This window comes from Littorina saxatilis, linkage group LG1 (genome assembly GCF_037325665.1).
Source record: "Littorina saxatilis isolate snail1 linkage group LG1, US_GU_Lsax_2.0, whole genome shotgun sequence".
In the NCBI taxonomy this organism is placed as follows: Eukaryota; Metazoa; Mollusca; class Gastropoda; order Littorinimorpha; family Littorinidae; genus Littorina; species Littorina saxatilis.
This window is the reverse complement of record NC_090245.1, coordinates 74510282-74523936: the sequence shown is the minus strand read 5'-3', so window position 1 is coordinate 74523936 and position 13655 is coordinate 74510282. Positions and strand designations below refer to the sequence as shown.

At 42.0% G+C, this 13655-nt stretch overlaps 1 protein-coding gene across 4 annotated transcripts in view; it reads left to right on the top strand.

Moving 5' to 3' along the window:
- Nucleotides 1-11683, top strand: part of LOC138978852 (spatacsin-like) — a 67883-nt gene extending 56200 nt beyond the window's left edge. For 3 of the 4 annotated variants that reach the window (XM_070351662.1, XM_070351671.1, XM_070351653.1), the window contains exons 32-43: nucleotides 19-148; nucleotides 624-772; nucleotides 1199-1336; nucleotides 1965-2034; nucleotides 2314-2487; nucleotides 3435-3577; nucleotides 4667-4774; nucleotides 5203-5371; nucleotides 6158-6234; nucleotides 6909-7058; nucleotides 8046-8197; nucleotides 8754-11683. In XM_070351662.1, coding sequence (XP_070207763.1) covers nucleotides 19-148; nucleotides 624-772; nucleotides 1199-1336; nucleotides 1965-2034; nucleotides 2314-2487; nucleotides 3435-3577; nucleotides 4667-4774; nucleotides 5203-5371; nucleotides 6158-6234; nucleotides 6909-7058; nucleotides 8046-8197; nucleotides 8754-8940 — 1647 coding nt within the window. In that variant the 3' untranslated portion in view covers nucleotides 8941-11683. Of the gene's footprint in view, nucleotides 1-18; nucleotides 149-623; nucleotides 773-1198; nucleotides 1337-1964; nucleotides 2035-2313; nucleotides 2488-3434; nucleotides 3578-4666; nucleotides 4775-5202; nucleotides 5372-6157; nucleotides 6235-6908; nucleotides 7059-8045; nucleotides 8198-8753 lie in introns of those variants that run through there. The other variant, XR_011459830.1, reaches the window with a different exon arrangement.
- The last annotated feature ends 1972 nt before the right edge of the window (nucleotides 11684-13655 follow it).

The following is a 13655-nucleotide window of genomic DNA, read 5'->3' as shown; positions in this document are numbered from 1 at the left end:
GTGTATAACATGTTTCAGACATGTATAGGCCTGAGTTCAGGGGAATTGACTGTGGCGACAATGGACACAGCCAGCAAACTACTGCTGACCACTACAGAGAGACGCCCTAGTCTGACCTCTCTGGCTTCCTTCTCTCGTGTTACTAGCAGTGAGTAGTGTGCGTGGGCATTCTTTGCAGATACACTGTACATGCAAGACAGTGGAACCCCCCTTTATTTATGTATGCCAAGTAGGTTGAAGTTAAAAACCTAGCACCAACCACTCCATAAAATACAAATGGAGTCTCTCTTGCAAATAAAAGCATGCTTGAGATGGAGAATATGGCTCATTGGTTATGCCCATACCCCCGTGATCATCTTTATTCAGTCAGCATCAAGCAGCACGGGAAAGATTATTTATAACTTTGGGTGCTTTTTTTGGTGTGCTCTCGCTTTCTTCAGTTAATTAAGATACAGTTTTGTCAGCAGTGTGAGTATCATAACCTAAAAAGTAAACTGATACTTGATACATAGTAGCTCCTTTGCGCAATTGCCATACCACAGGATCTCTTAGCATGGAATATTGTTGACACTCTTGTGCACTCACATTTTGAACTAAAACACATAACTTTTATGAATTGACAGCTGTGAGCCTAGCAAGTGCTGCCCCCAACTGGGGCTTCCTGCCCTCTGCCCAGGAGGAGATAATCTTCACCATGGAACAGCTGCTCAGTCGCTGCAGGAAATCTCGTCCTTGCTGCCTGAGGATCATCTCAGTCTACAAGATTGCTTGTGTGAGTGGCCCTTGTTGTGTGGGTGTCACTGTATAGAATAACCACAGAGATCAAATGTAAGAGATTGTGCAGTAGTGATAATGTTGACGATTCTGAAGCAAGCGTGACGTGTGCATGCACGCATTTTAGGTGAAATCTATCAACTTAACCAGCTAATCAACCAAGCAAGAAATACAAAGCTAATGAAAAATGGAATATGATAAAGCGAAAGCCTTGGAAATGGAAATTAGAGAACCACTGACTCTTCAGATCTAGCTGTACAAAACTGGCCATGCTTTGACATACTTTTTGTTCAGGTTTTGAATAATATTTAACTGTTCATTTGATTTGTTGAAATCTATTTCAGATTTAATCACGCTGATTAAAAATGTTCCTTAAAAATGCTTTTTTACAAACAATTCGGCTGTGTCTTTCGTTCTGTCACAGCTGATTGGACGCAGCTACAAGGAGGTGGTGATGGCGGAGGAGTTTTCTGTATTGAGAGAGTTGCTGAAGACAGACTTTCCTCAGCGCTACATGCTAGCGGCAGAGTTCCTCTCAACTTCAACCTTGTCTGATCTAGAGGTAAGTCCACCAACTTGTGCTAGTGGACACTAGTCAGTGACAGTGAAGTGAACATGGTTTCTGGGAAAATTCTGACTCAATGGCTTTGTAAAGACAGTGTTGGTTGTTCCCAGTAATTAGCTGACAGTGTTTCTGTCGTCTATCAGGTGAAACTTTAAACAAATCTCCAAATCTTTCAATAATGTTTCTATTTATGAGTCACCTGAGTGTGTGTGTGTGTGAATGTGTATCTGTGTGTCTGTGTGTATCTGTGCATGTGTGTGGTGATAGCATGTGTGTGTGTATGCGCACGCGTATGTGCGTGCGCACGCGTGTGTTTGTTTGTGACTGCATGGATTTAAACGATGAATTTGCTTTTGTACTCCTGTTCTTTTTGTGTCTTAATGATTGTATTTTGGTTTTGTACATGTGTATAATAATGTCATTGTAAAGCGCTTGGAGCTTTTAGGTAAGCGCTCTATAAATTTCCATTATTATTATTATTATTATTAACCAGGAGAGTCTTAGTAATGAGCATTGTTAGACCGTCGGCATTGTAATTCTTGAATGCATTATTCCTGAAGTTTGTTTCATTCAAGTGTTTTTTGGTTCAGCAATGCAGGACTGGTACTGTTTTTATTTCATACAGGTTGCATCGTTCCTTGTTGATGAGATAGTCAAGAGTCTCCGCATCTACCTGGGAGGCAAAGATGGATTTGGTGAGACGCCTTTCTTACAAGGGGTGTATTTGTGGGTGTCTGTGTGAGTGTGTGCAGATCTGTCTTGGCTTTTACATGGGATAAAGTCATCCCTCCGCATGGACACACACCAAAAATCAACATCCTCAATGTTTTCTGTGTAGAGTTCACATTTTTGTAAGGATCAATTTATTTGAAGCCACTATAGTGCCAATACGTGGAGGTACATTTTCTGTGTTGTCAACTACGGATACTTCTTGATTCAAAAATTCTGTCTATATTTGAAATTTGTTCCTACAGACGCTGGGACAGGCCAAAGGGGGACGTCGGAGCTGATCTTCCGGCCGACCGAGGGGGGCGAGGTGTTCAGCCAGCTGGTCAGCCTGTGTGCAGAGCCAGCCATCCTGGGGGACAAGCTGCTGATGGCTCTGGCCGCCATGGCTGATACTGCCCCTGACCCCCCCTCGCACTCAGGTCAGTTGTACCAGTTCAGGTGGCTGGTTTTGTGTGTGTGTGTGTGTGTGGTTTGGGGGAGGGATGGGTGGGTGGGATGGTGAGGTGGTTGTCTTTGTGAGAAAGAAAGAGAGAAGTTGTGTGTGGGGGGGATGGGGCAGGGGTGGAGGGAGTATGTCTGTGAGAGAAAAGGGTGTGTGTGTGGCTGTGTGTGTGCGAGTAATAGAAGTGTATGTTTGTGTATATATATATGTATGTGTGTGTGTGTGTGTGTGTGTGTGTGTGTGTCTGGATGTGTCTGTGTGAGTGTGTGGTCATGCGCATTCCTGGATCAATGGATGAACAGATAGAGAGATTGTTTGTATGAATTCAGAGGACCTTGGATGTAAAGTCAAATGCTTTAAATGTACATCGCAGTGCTTTTGTGAAGTTCAACGTATGTTTGAAGCTATACCTGTGTGTGTATTTGCACAGTGTTTCATGTAAGGATTTAAGGTTGAAAGAATTGCTGAATGGCATATCCTTCAGTTGCGCTGTGAAATAAATTCATGTGGTGTGAACTCTGTGTGTCGTTAATACAGAATCCGATATCAAGGATTACACACCAGGAGGAACTTGTGTGTGGTACTGACAAAACAACCGAAAAAATATTTGTTTGATTCTTCATTTTGAAATGTTAACATTAACAGTCTATCTGTCTGGGATTCATCTCTATATGTCTTCAGTCGACTGAGCGATAATAATACAAACATCATTATGCGCCAGGAGGTTTTGTGTGGTACTGACAAAAGAACGGAAACATTTGTATTTTTTATTCCTGATTTTGGAATGTTAACAGTCTATCTGTTAGGGATTCATCTCTAAAATTGAATATGTCTTCAGTGGACTGAGCAATAAGAGTGCAATGTAATGACGTGTGTGTTCAGTGGACTGAGCGATAATAAGGCAATGTGATGACGTGATTTCAGTGCTGTCCATGGAGACCGAGCTGCTGATCATGGCCCATGAGTGCCACACTGCTGGCTGCAACATGGAAGGCATCTCCAACGTCCTCAGAGCGGCCAGAGTGTGCGCTCAGTGTCTCTCAGCCGCAAACCAGTACCAACTCATGGTAGGTTTGGGCTTTTCATACCGTGTACCCCCCCCCCCCTCCCTTCCCCTTTTCAGACCCCCAATTTAGTGGAACCCCCCTCCCATTTTCAGACTCCCTCCCTTTTAAAGAGATACAATGGCGATTAACAATCACCAAGACGTCTCTTTTTGACCTTCACTTTGGAAGTGAAATCCTCAACGTCCATAGCCAAACAAAGTTTGAAAAGACGTCATGACGTGAGTAATGGCATCATGTAAATATTCTGTCACTTCTGCGTGTCTCCCGAGGAAGTGACAAAGAATTTTGAGAACAAAGTTTGTCTCTGTGACTTGAACATATCAGCGGTAGAAAATTAATCGTTAGGTCACCGCCAGGCTGTGGATGTATAGGTATCATATATCATTAAGGCCCTGTTTTCTCAGACTTTCTGTTCAAAACCTCTGAAAATGAACCCCCATTTTTAAGACCTGATTTTCTCAGATTTGTTTAAGTCTCAGGGGTGGGGAGGTATGGTAGAATACTCTGTTGAAATATTTCTTTTGCAGAATGTTTATTATGTAACATGCAAATCTCCACTACATCTTTTAGTCATGTTTCATCCAGAAGTTCTCTTTTTTTTTAATTACCTATCCATTATTCTCCCATTGTCTTCCTGTTTATTCTTCAAGCTCTTATTCTCATTGCATGTGATTATGAATGCTTAGCTTGTACAGAATTTTTGTTTTGATCTAAAACTTATGGCCTTGACAGAATTGGAAGCTTTAAGCAATATCAAGCATTTCTTCTTCTTGTCGTTCGCTGTTAGATCGTCAGTCCGGACTGCAGGGCGAAATGTGCTGTCCTCTCCAAGTCCTCTCTGGGGCCGTATAGCTTCTTTTGTAGCGCTGTCTCCTCTGGCCAGGTGGTGTCCCTCAGAGCACTGTGGTATGGACAAGCCTGCAGGATGTGCTCTGCTGTCTGATTCTTGCCACACGGACATAGGGGGGAGGGAACTAGCTTCAGCTTTGTGGCCATATGATGGTTTAATATCAAGCATTTGAAAATGTTGACAGTTCTGCTTGAGTGTGTGAGACACATGAGCATTTTCTTCTCTTTGTTTGTCTTGAGATGAGACTGCTGACTGGGGTTGGACGTTACAGCGAGATGACCTACGTCTTTGATTACCTTCAGCAGCACCATCAGTTTGAGATGCTGCTGCGCAAAGGGATTGACAAGGTCAGTGAAAAAACTCATCTTTCATTTGAATATTTACAGTACTAGATGGTAGCTGAATAAACTCTTGGATAATGAAGTAATGATTTTGGTTGATCAGACAATAACCAGTGCTTTCAACATGGCAGGCTGTTAGTTGATAAGTAGTTTGTTTTCTGCTTCATCTGTTATCAAATGAAAAAAACACCACAAATATGTTAAACCAACTGTGTGTGAATTTTGTTTTAGACAAGTCTTTCCCACCACCACAATTTAGTCAGTCTCTTTAAAAATGCACCTGCGGGGAACGAACAAGAACCAGTATATATATAAATTGCAGAAAATGTTTCGCTCTTGATTTGGAGGACATGTCAGGAGAATATCAGCTGGACAAATCAGCAAGTGATCTTTGGTCTCAGAAGCTCAGGTAATAATCTCGTTTTGTTTCACAGGAAGACAAACTGAAGACAGCCATCTTGGATTACCTGAAGCGTTTCCATAGCGACGACAAGGACACATATTCCATGGTGGCCTTGAACTTTTCCATGTATCGGGAGATTGCACAGATGTTGGACGAGTCAGGTCACAGAAACCTGGCTATGCTGAAAGACAAACCTCTAGGTGAGGATCTGCAGCTTGTTGCATCATTTTCTTATGTACTATGCTTGTCTGCATTGTTAGACGGACGCAGTGGCCTAGTGGATAAGAGGCAGGTCTCCCAAGGGGAAGGTTGTGGGTTCGAATCCCGGGCGCGCCTGGTGGGTTAAGGGTGGAGATTTTTTTGATCTCCAAGGTCAACGTTTGTGCAGACCTGCTAGTGCCTTATCCACCTTCGTGAGTACATGCAAGCACAAGAACCAAGTGCGCACAGGAAGGATCCTGTAATCCTTGTCAGAGTTCGGTGGGTTATAGAAACACACAAAAAACAAGCATGTATCCCCTGAAAGCGGCATATGGCTGCCTAAATGGCGGGGTAAAAATGGTCATACACGTAAAAAAAACCTCTCGTGCAACCCACTCATGAACGCAGAAGAAGAAGATGCTTGTCTGCATTAATTTCCTCTTTCTCCACTCCCCCCCCCCTCCCCCTCCTTCTCTACCTCCAAGTCGATCTTCCTCCTTCTCCTCATATGTCTCCTCTGATTTACACATGAAGAAACTCTCTCAATGTTCTTTTTCCAAGGTATCATCTATCTTTGAAGCCAATCATTTAAAAGCATCTGCTTATCATCTGTCTTGATTTCTCTGGTATACTAATACTAGAATAACTGTCTTTTCTCTTGTTTTTGAGTTTTCTTTTAGATGTGCCTTCTTTTGAGAAATCTTGGGTTGAATCAAACTCAACATTTATAAAGCATTAAATGTTGATGCACAATTAATTTCATTTGTTTGATTTTTTTTCTCCAGAATCCAACAGAGAGATTCAAGACACACTGAAGAAGTGCCTGCAGTATTTCAAAGATGCAGCAGAGAGCTATGTCAAAGTGAGTATTCATATACATATCTATTTTTTTCAAGAGAAATCCTGCACCTTTATTTCGTTCCACTCCATACTTTCAACATGGTTCAGCGTTGCACTAAAATTATGAGTTAGATATAACTTTACAGCCTGTATAAATAATGTTTGCTTTCATATTTTAATATTGCTAGCTGTTCAACGCAACCTCTGGACATGGCAATTTTGTGGAACAGCTGATGAGGGTTGAAAGGATAAATACGAAAAACATTGACTGCTAATTAAGGCTCTGTTGAATATTCAGTACAGTGGAACCCCCCCTTTTAAGACCTCAACAAATCGGACAAAATCAGGTCTTAAAAAGGAGGGAGTCTTAAATGGGGGTCATTTTACAGAGGTTATGAACAGAAAGTCTGAGAAAACAAGGTCTTAAAAAGGAGGGGGTCTTAAAATGGGGGCTCCAACTGTACTTAACCTTTTTTTTTTTTTGGGGGGGGGGAGGGGGGGCCTTGATACCAGACAGCTGGCAATGAATTGCGATCACGCAAGCTGGTATCAGTGATAGAGGCCATAAGTACATTGATATTCTCTGCTGTGATATATATGAGCACACATGTAATTGATAGAGCAAGCATAGCGTTGGTTTTTTTTGCAGCGTTATTTTTGTTTGTAATGTTGTAGTAATTGTGCAAATTGTTGCAGGACAAGTGTTTCATGCATGCACAGAAATGTCTGAACTGGACCCGCCTGGTCAATCTACAACTGCAGTCCCTGGGGTCAGGGGTCAAGGTCATCAACCTGAGTACCGAGGAGGTCAAGGCGTTTGTTGCCACACACCCTAAGTTTATAGAGGTAAGAGCTGCCATCAGTGGCATTGTGTTAAAAGCTTGTGGTTAGAGAAGGGGAAGCAGAGAGAGAGTTGGCGAACGTTGCAGGCGGATGAGGAGGTCATAAGCAGCTACAGCGGAACCGCCATTTTAAAACCTAAAAACGATCTGATAAAATCATATCTTAAACAGAAGGGAGTGCTAAATAGGAGGCAACTTACAGAGGATATGAACAGAAAATCTGAACAGCAAGGCCTTGAAAAGGGGGAAGTCTTAAATTGGGGGGTCTTAAAAGAGGGTTCCACTGTACTGATTCAGCCTCATCCACTGCACTGATTCAGCCTCATCCGCTGTACTGATTCAGCCTCATCCACTGTACTGATTCAGCCTCATCCGCTGTACTGATTCAGCCTCATCCACTGTACTGATTCAGCTTCATCCACTGTACTGATTCAGCCTCATCCACTGTACTGATTCAGCCTCATCCACTGTACTGATTCAGCCTCATCCACTGTACTGATTCAGCCTCATCCACTGTACTGATTCAGCCTCATCCACTGTACTGATTCTTCCTCATCCACTGTACTGATTCTTCCTCCTTCGTCTTTCAATGTGAGGTCTGCAACAAAGACCGCCACTCCAGGACTGGACTGTTAAGCCATTGGGGGTGCCCCTCGCGCTCCACAGATTGAACCTCATTAGGGGGGACACCTTTGTCTTGTGAGACGGACATATGTTGACAATGGTTTGATTAACTGACCTATGGACTAAGGCTTAACATCCCCCCCCCCCCCCCCGCGTTTTTCTTTTTCACCTCTGTGGCCTGAACTGCAGCAGTCTTTTAGGCAGTGAAATGCCTTCAGTTGCTGGCAGTCTATGGCCCATGTGCTGTGGTGTGTTAACATAAGTCAGTACCAAGTAAAAAACCGAAGAACATTTATTAATTGTAAACTCCAATCTCTTGGTCAAACTATTAACAAGATGAATGAATGACTTGTGTTTTTGTCAACAGGCGTTTATTGTGAGCGAGGCGTATGGCAAGGCAGTGGACTGGTCAGAGAGTGTGTTCACCCACGTGCTGCTGGCCGGTGAAATGCGTTATCTGCAGGACTTCAAGAGTTACGTCAGGCTCACACCCTCCCTCATTGAAAGTGCTCTCTACAAGTGAGTGCACTTCCTGTAGAATGAACTTGGAAGTGGAGGGCTGGAAGGGGGGGGGGGGGGAGGGGAGTATAATAATGGTGGAGGATCGTGTTTGCTGCTTTAGACTCAATCATCCCTCATTGAAAGTGCTCTCTACAAGTCAGTGAAGTTCTTGTAGAACGAAGGAAATGGGTGGGGATGGGAGTTTAGGAAGTATGTTTGTGTGTGTGTGTGTGTGTGTGGGGGGGGGGGGGTGTGGGGGGGTGTTACAGGGGAAGGAAGTGGAAGGAGGAAAACATTTGGAAAGGGCTGGCTGTGTTCACTCAACCATGAGAGTTCACTTTTGTCTGACTACTAATTTCACTTTCTTTGAAATAGTTGATGCACAGCCATATGCACCCACCCATACACACATTTCCTCTCTCCATAATGTTGATATCATATAGTAAAAGTAGGGAGGTGCAGATACTTGCTGATTACCTGGCACTTGCCCCAAGTCCAAACTATAACCATCCCCAGCTTTTTTGTTACTTTTATTTCAGAAATGTTCAATCATTTCATGTTGACTGCATTTCAGGTTTAGGCAGACCCAGGGAAAGCTAGCAAGCTGTCTACCTCAAGCAAAGAAACTGCTGAAGATGTGCCCTGACATCTGGATGCAGTACAAGATCGCACAAGACCTTGGTCTTCAAGACGTCGTCAAGGAGATGCTTCGCAACGACAGCAGCAGCAGCTACATCAAAGACCTGATCAACAACCAGTGATAGAGACTGACAGTGAAATTGCTTTACAGTAGAAGCAGTTACATCAAAGACCTGAAGATTATAGAGACTGACAGTGAAAATACTTTACAGTAGAAGCAGTTTCATCAAAGACCTGATCAACAACCAGTGATAAAGACTGCAAGTGAAAATGCTTTACAGCAGAAGCACTTACGTCAAAGATTTGTTCAAAAACCAGTGATAGAGACTGAGAGAAAATAGACTTTAGGAAAATATTGTGCAGTGTTTGTTAAGATGCACAGAAAATTTTCGAGATGCTTTGGTCAGAGACTGGAAATGGAGTGCAAGGTACAGGGATGGTGTGTGTTTGCGTGCATGTGTGAGTGTATGCATGCATGCGTGTGTGTGTGTATGTGTGCAGAGGGGGAGGAAGGGAAGGGGGAGGAGAGGAGGTAAGGTTTCAGGAGTCATGAAATATGAAGGCACTGCTTTCCGTGGTTGATAATGTGATAGATAGGATCACATGTATATAACCCATGTTTCACATTCCAGCGTAGATACTTTCTGCTCCAGACCAGGAGAACCAAAAAATTGTCCCCCCTTTTCTGAGGACATCTGTGCCAAATTAGAGTCATGACTCTAATTTGGCACAGATATGCACTGCTGACAGTGCTTTAAAACTAGTCTTGATAAAGCTTGAACGCAGTGTGTATATATTATGTGTACCGTACTTTCCGGGTGACAAGGCGCTTCGTTATCTAAGACGCACCCCCTTCTTTTTAAAAAAAATTGTAATCCAGTCACCCATTGGACGCAGGGGGCCGATAGGGCGCACCAAAATGACCCAGTTTTTGCCATGAGAGGTGGTTCCCCTGTCATATCTGAGAGAGGAAACACTTCCTGCATCGGGGTCAGTGACCGGTCAGTGACCGACTTTAACTGAGTGAAAATATGTGTGCTCTGTGTGTGCGGCCAGATCAAAGGCATTGTGATAGCTGGGTGGCCTTGTTAAAAGACACGACCTTCTTCCCAGGGGTCAATGACCCAGTTTTTGCCATGAGAGGTGGTTCCCCTGTCATATCTGAGAGAGGAAACACTTCCTGCATCAGGGTCAGTGACCAGTCAGTGACCGAGTTTAACAGAGTGGAAATCTGTGTGCGGCCAGATCAAAGGCAGGGCAGTACCTAGATTAGGCGCTTCCTTATACGCAGGGGTCCAACTCGAGGAAAAAAGTCACGCCTTATGACCCGGAAAGTACGGTATTTATTATACTTGTGGGTGTATCAGGGAGTGTAATTTAAGATTTGGCAAAACAAATGTTTTGCTACATGTACATATTTTTCTTTGCGTGTTAAAAAACCTAGCTGTCTGAAGTCAGCATTTGTTTTTAAACAAAGCATTGATTTGTTTACTTTTTATATTTTACAACAAAGTTTCCTTTAGTATCACAAATATAACATTTGACATGTTCCCCAAATTCTTTGATAACTAACAATTTTTCTGAGTGTGTATTTTTACAGTACATGTAGTACAATATGCACTGTCTTAGGGTGCATGGTATATGGTTTTACCTTGAAACATGTTTGCTGGGTTATTAAGATAATGATGAGAGTGTACGTGTTCATTTTATGTTACCAATTAAGATTGTTTATCAGTGCTGACTGTTGAAAGCTTGACCTAATCACAATGAGATAAAAGAAGTTTTTGCTGTGTCTATCACCTTTTTATGATTCATGTTCACAGCCCTGAAAGCCCAAAAAAGGATGTACTAGTCTTTGGCTAGTGATTCTGAAATCTTACTAGCCAGAGAGCAAACTTTACTAGCCAAACCAACAATTTGTTTTAGCAACTTTACTGGCATTTGGCGAGTAGATGAACATTTCTACTCGCCATTTACATGTTTCTACTCACCATGGCAAGTTAAATTACTCATCACTTTCAGGCCTGGTTCAAAGGACAAGTGTCTTTGTACTACATGCAGCCCATTGCTGTGGCAATTTTAGGAATGATTTGCTTCACTTGAGTGTCAGTTCCAAACAATTGTTCTTCTCTTCAATAAATGTGGACATTTTCTTCATGGTACAATAGAATTTTTTTGGAGTTTTTTTGCCTGTGATAATGCTCAGCATAATTATTCTTTTAAATGTTATTCATGTGAAAAAAAAGTACATGTATCCTTTCTTGGTGCTAACAGCAACACTATACAAAAAATATTGAAAAAAAGGTTTGTGATTACAAAGTCAGTAGACCCTCAATTCTAACGCCTTCAAGAAAAGTTTGAAATTGGTGGTACATTTATAGACTTTCTGAAGTGAAATTAAGCTTGAACCAACAGGTTTTAAGGTGAGTTCTTCAAATGGAGGGTCAATGGGATGGAGGTTTCACTGTGGACTTACTGTCAAATTGAAACAAAGAGGGCGGGGATGTAGCTCAGTCAGGGCGGGGATGTAGCTCAGTCTGTAGCGCGCTGGATTTGTATCCAGTTGGCCGTTGTCAGCGTGAGTTCGTCCCCACGTTCGGCGAGAGATTTATTTCTCAGAGTCAACTTTGTGTGCAGACTCTCCTCGGTGTCACAACACCCCCGTGTGTACACGCAAGCACAAGACCAAGTGCGCACGAAAAAGATCCTGTAATCCATGTCAGAGTTCGGTGGGTTATAGAAACACGAAAATACCCAGCATGCTTCCTCCGAAAACGGCGTATGGCTGCCTAAATGACGGGTTAAAAAACGGTCATACACGTAAAATTCCACTCGTGAAAAAAACACAAGTGTACGTGGGAGTTTCAGCCCACGAACGCAGAAGAAGAAGAAGAAGAAACAAAGATATTCTTTTTGTGAAATTACATGATTTATTATTAAATACAACATGAAATCATGAACTTTGTGTTGAAAAAAGTCTCTGTGTGTGTGTGTGTGTACATGAACAGGTACAGGTGTGTGTGCACATGCTCTCATTCATGCATTTGCTACGTTACTGAGCATTTGTATGCTTTCACATTGATAGAGATGCTGCAAGGATATCTAAAGGGGAGGGGTTTAGGGGGCACATTTGATGACATTTTAGACAGTCCTTTGTGAAAAAAGTTTGGCAGATCTGCCAAAATGGTGGCAAAGTTTCCGGCGATAGAAGAGATGCTTCAGCCTTTTGATGACCCCAAACAACACCCCTGCATTCATATCTGTTTTAAATTAAAGATAAAGCAAATTTCAGTGAAAGTTCTATGACTTGTGTGTGAATCAAAAGCTAGGGTATAACGAATGTTGGAACTGTGAACATATCTAGTTTCTTTCAAGCACATAATTAACTGAAATGATGTTATCATATACTAGGCAGTTATCATATACTAGGATTCAATGAAATTGAGGAATGAATAAAATGTGGAAGACTTTTGTGCTTTCTTTTCTGTTTGCATGATTATTAGTAGACTATGTCTGTTGAAAAGACATGTATTGCCAAATCAAGACAGATTAAAACTGTTTTTGTCGCTCTGAAGGTGTAACAGAGCATCAAACACTGAAGGTTGTAAAACTAAAAGATTGCTGTTGATTCAAAAAGTAGCCAGGATATTGCTTGTTGACAACTAACATCAAATTGAGACTATGAAAGGGAAGGGAAAAACACATTTTTTGTGAAAAAAAGTAAAAGAAGGGAGTGAATTGGTCAAACTACAACATTTTACAAAAATGAGTTAGTAGTACTCCTTTTTCTGATTCAACTTTTCTTCTTACATTAAATAATTAATAACATATAGTCATACGTTTGGATGCAAATCCAGTATTTAGTCAGTCCACTGCTTGGGAAACGAACTATAAAACATTTCAAAATGCCGCTCAACCCTGTCTGTTTAGAGTCATACAGGCTTTAAATTGCAATGGATTCTGAGCTATGAATTTACAACGCTTCAGTTTAACATTAACCGTTACATAATGAGTGACAGTATGTAATTATTATTCACTCAAGCTAAGCAAGGCTCACAATGGAACATCCAGTGGAACACACACACATTCACAGTGACACACCCACACCACTGCTCTCAAGAATCTATAGCTCTCACCATCGACCATGCATGCATGCAGTCCACTAGCTATTTTCATTCATGCAAATGAGTGAATCATAAGCATATGGAGTAATGCATTCCCTGATTTGAAGTGATAGAAGTCACCTGTTACGGGACAACGAAGTGTGTTAATTAAATGCGAGCAAACGCAGTCAACAACGGGACGGCGCCGAGCAGATACACACATGAAGTCAACCTTGACCTTTTAGATATCGAAACCGGAAACATGGGGTCTGACTAATTACTGCGCGACCACGCGCGACCTCAAACTAAAGCATTAATTTTCATGTAATATTTTTGTTGTTCCAGTATCTTCATTTTATTATTTTACGTTGTATCATGTTTTAAGACATAGAAATGAAAAATAAGGGAGTTGTGATGCATTTTCGAAGAGCTAGCAAGCGAAAGTGAAAGCACCGGATTTCTCTTTCTACATTCAGTCAAGTTTTGACTAAATGTTTTAACATAGAGGGGGAATCGAGACGAGGGTCCTGGTGTATGTGTGTGTGTGTGTGTGTGTGTGTGTAGAGCGATTCAGAGTAACCTACTGGACCGATCTTTATGAAATTTTACATGAGAGTTTCTGGGTATGATATCCCCGGACGTTTTTTTCATTTTTTGGATAAATGTCTTTGATGACGTCATATCCGGCTTTTTGTAAAAGTTGAGGCGGCACTGTCCCACCCTCATTTTTCAAT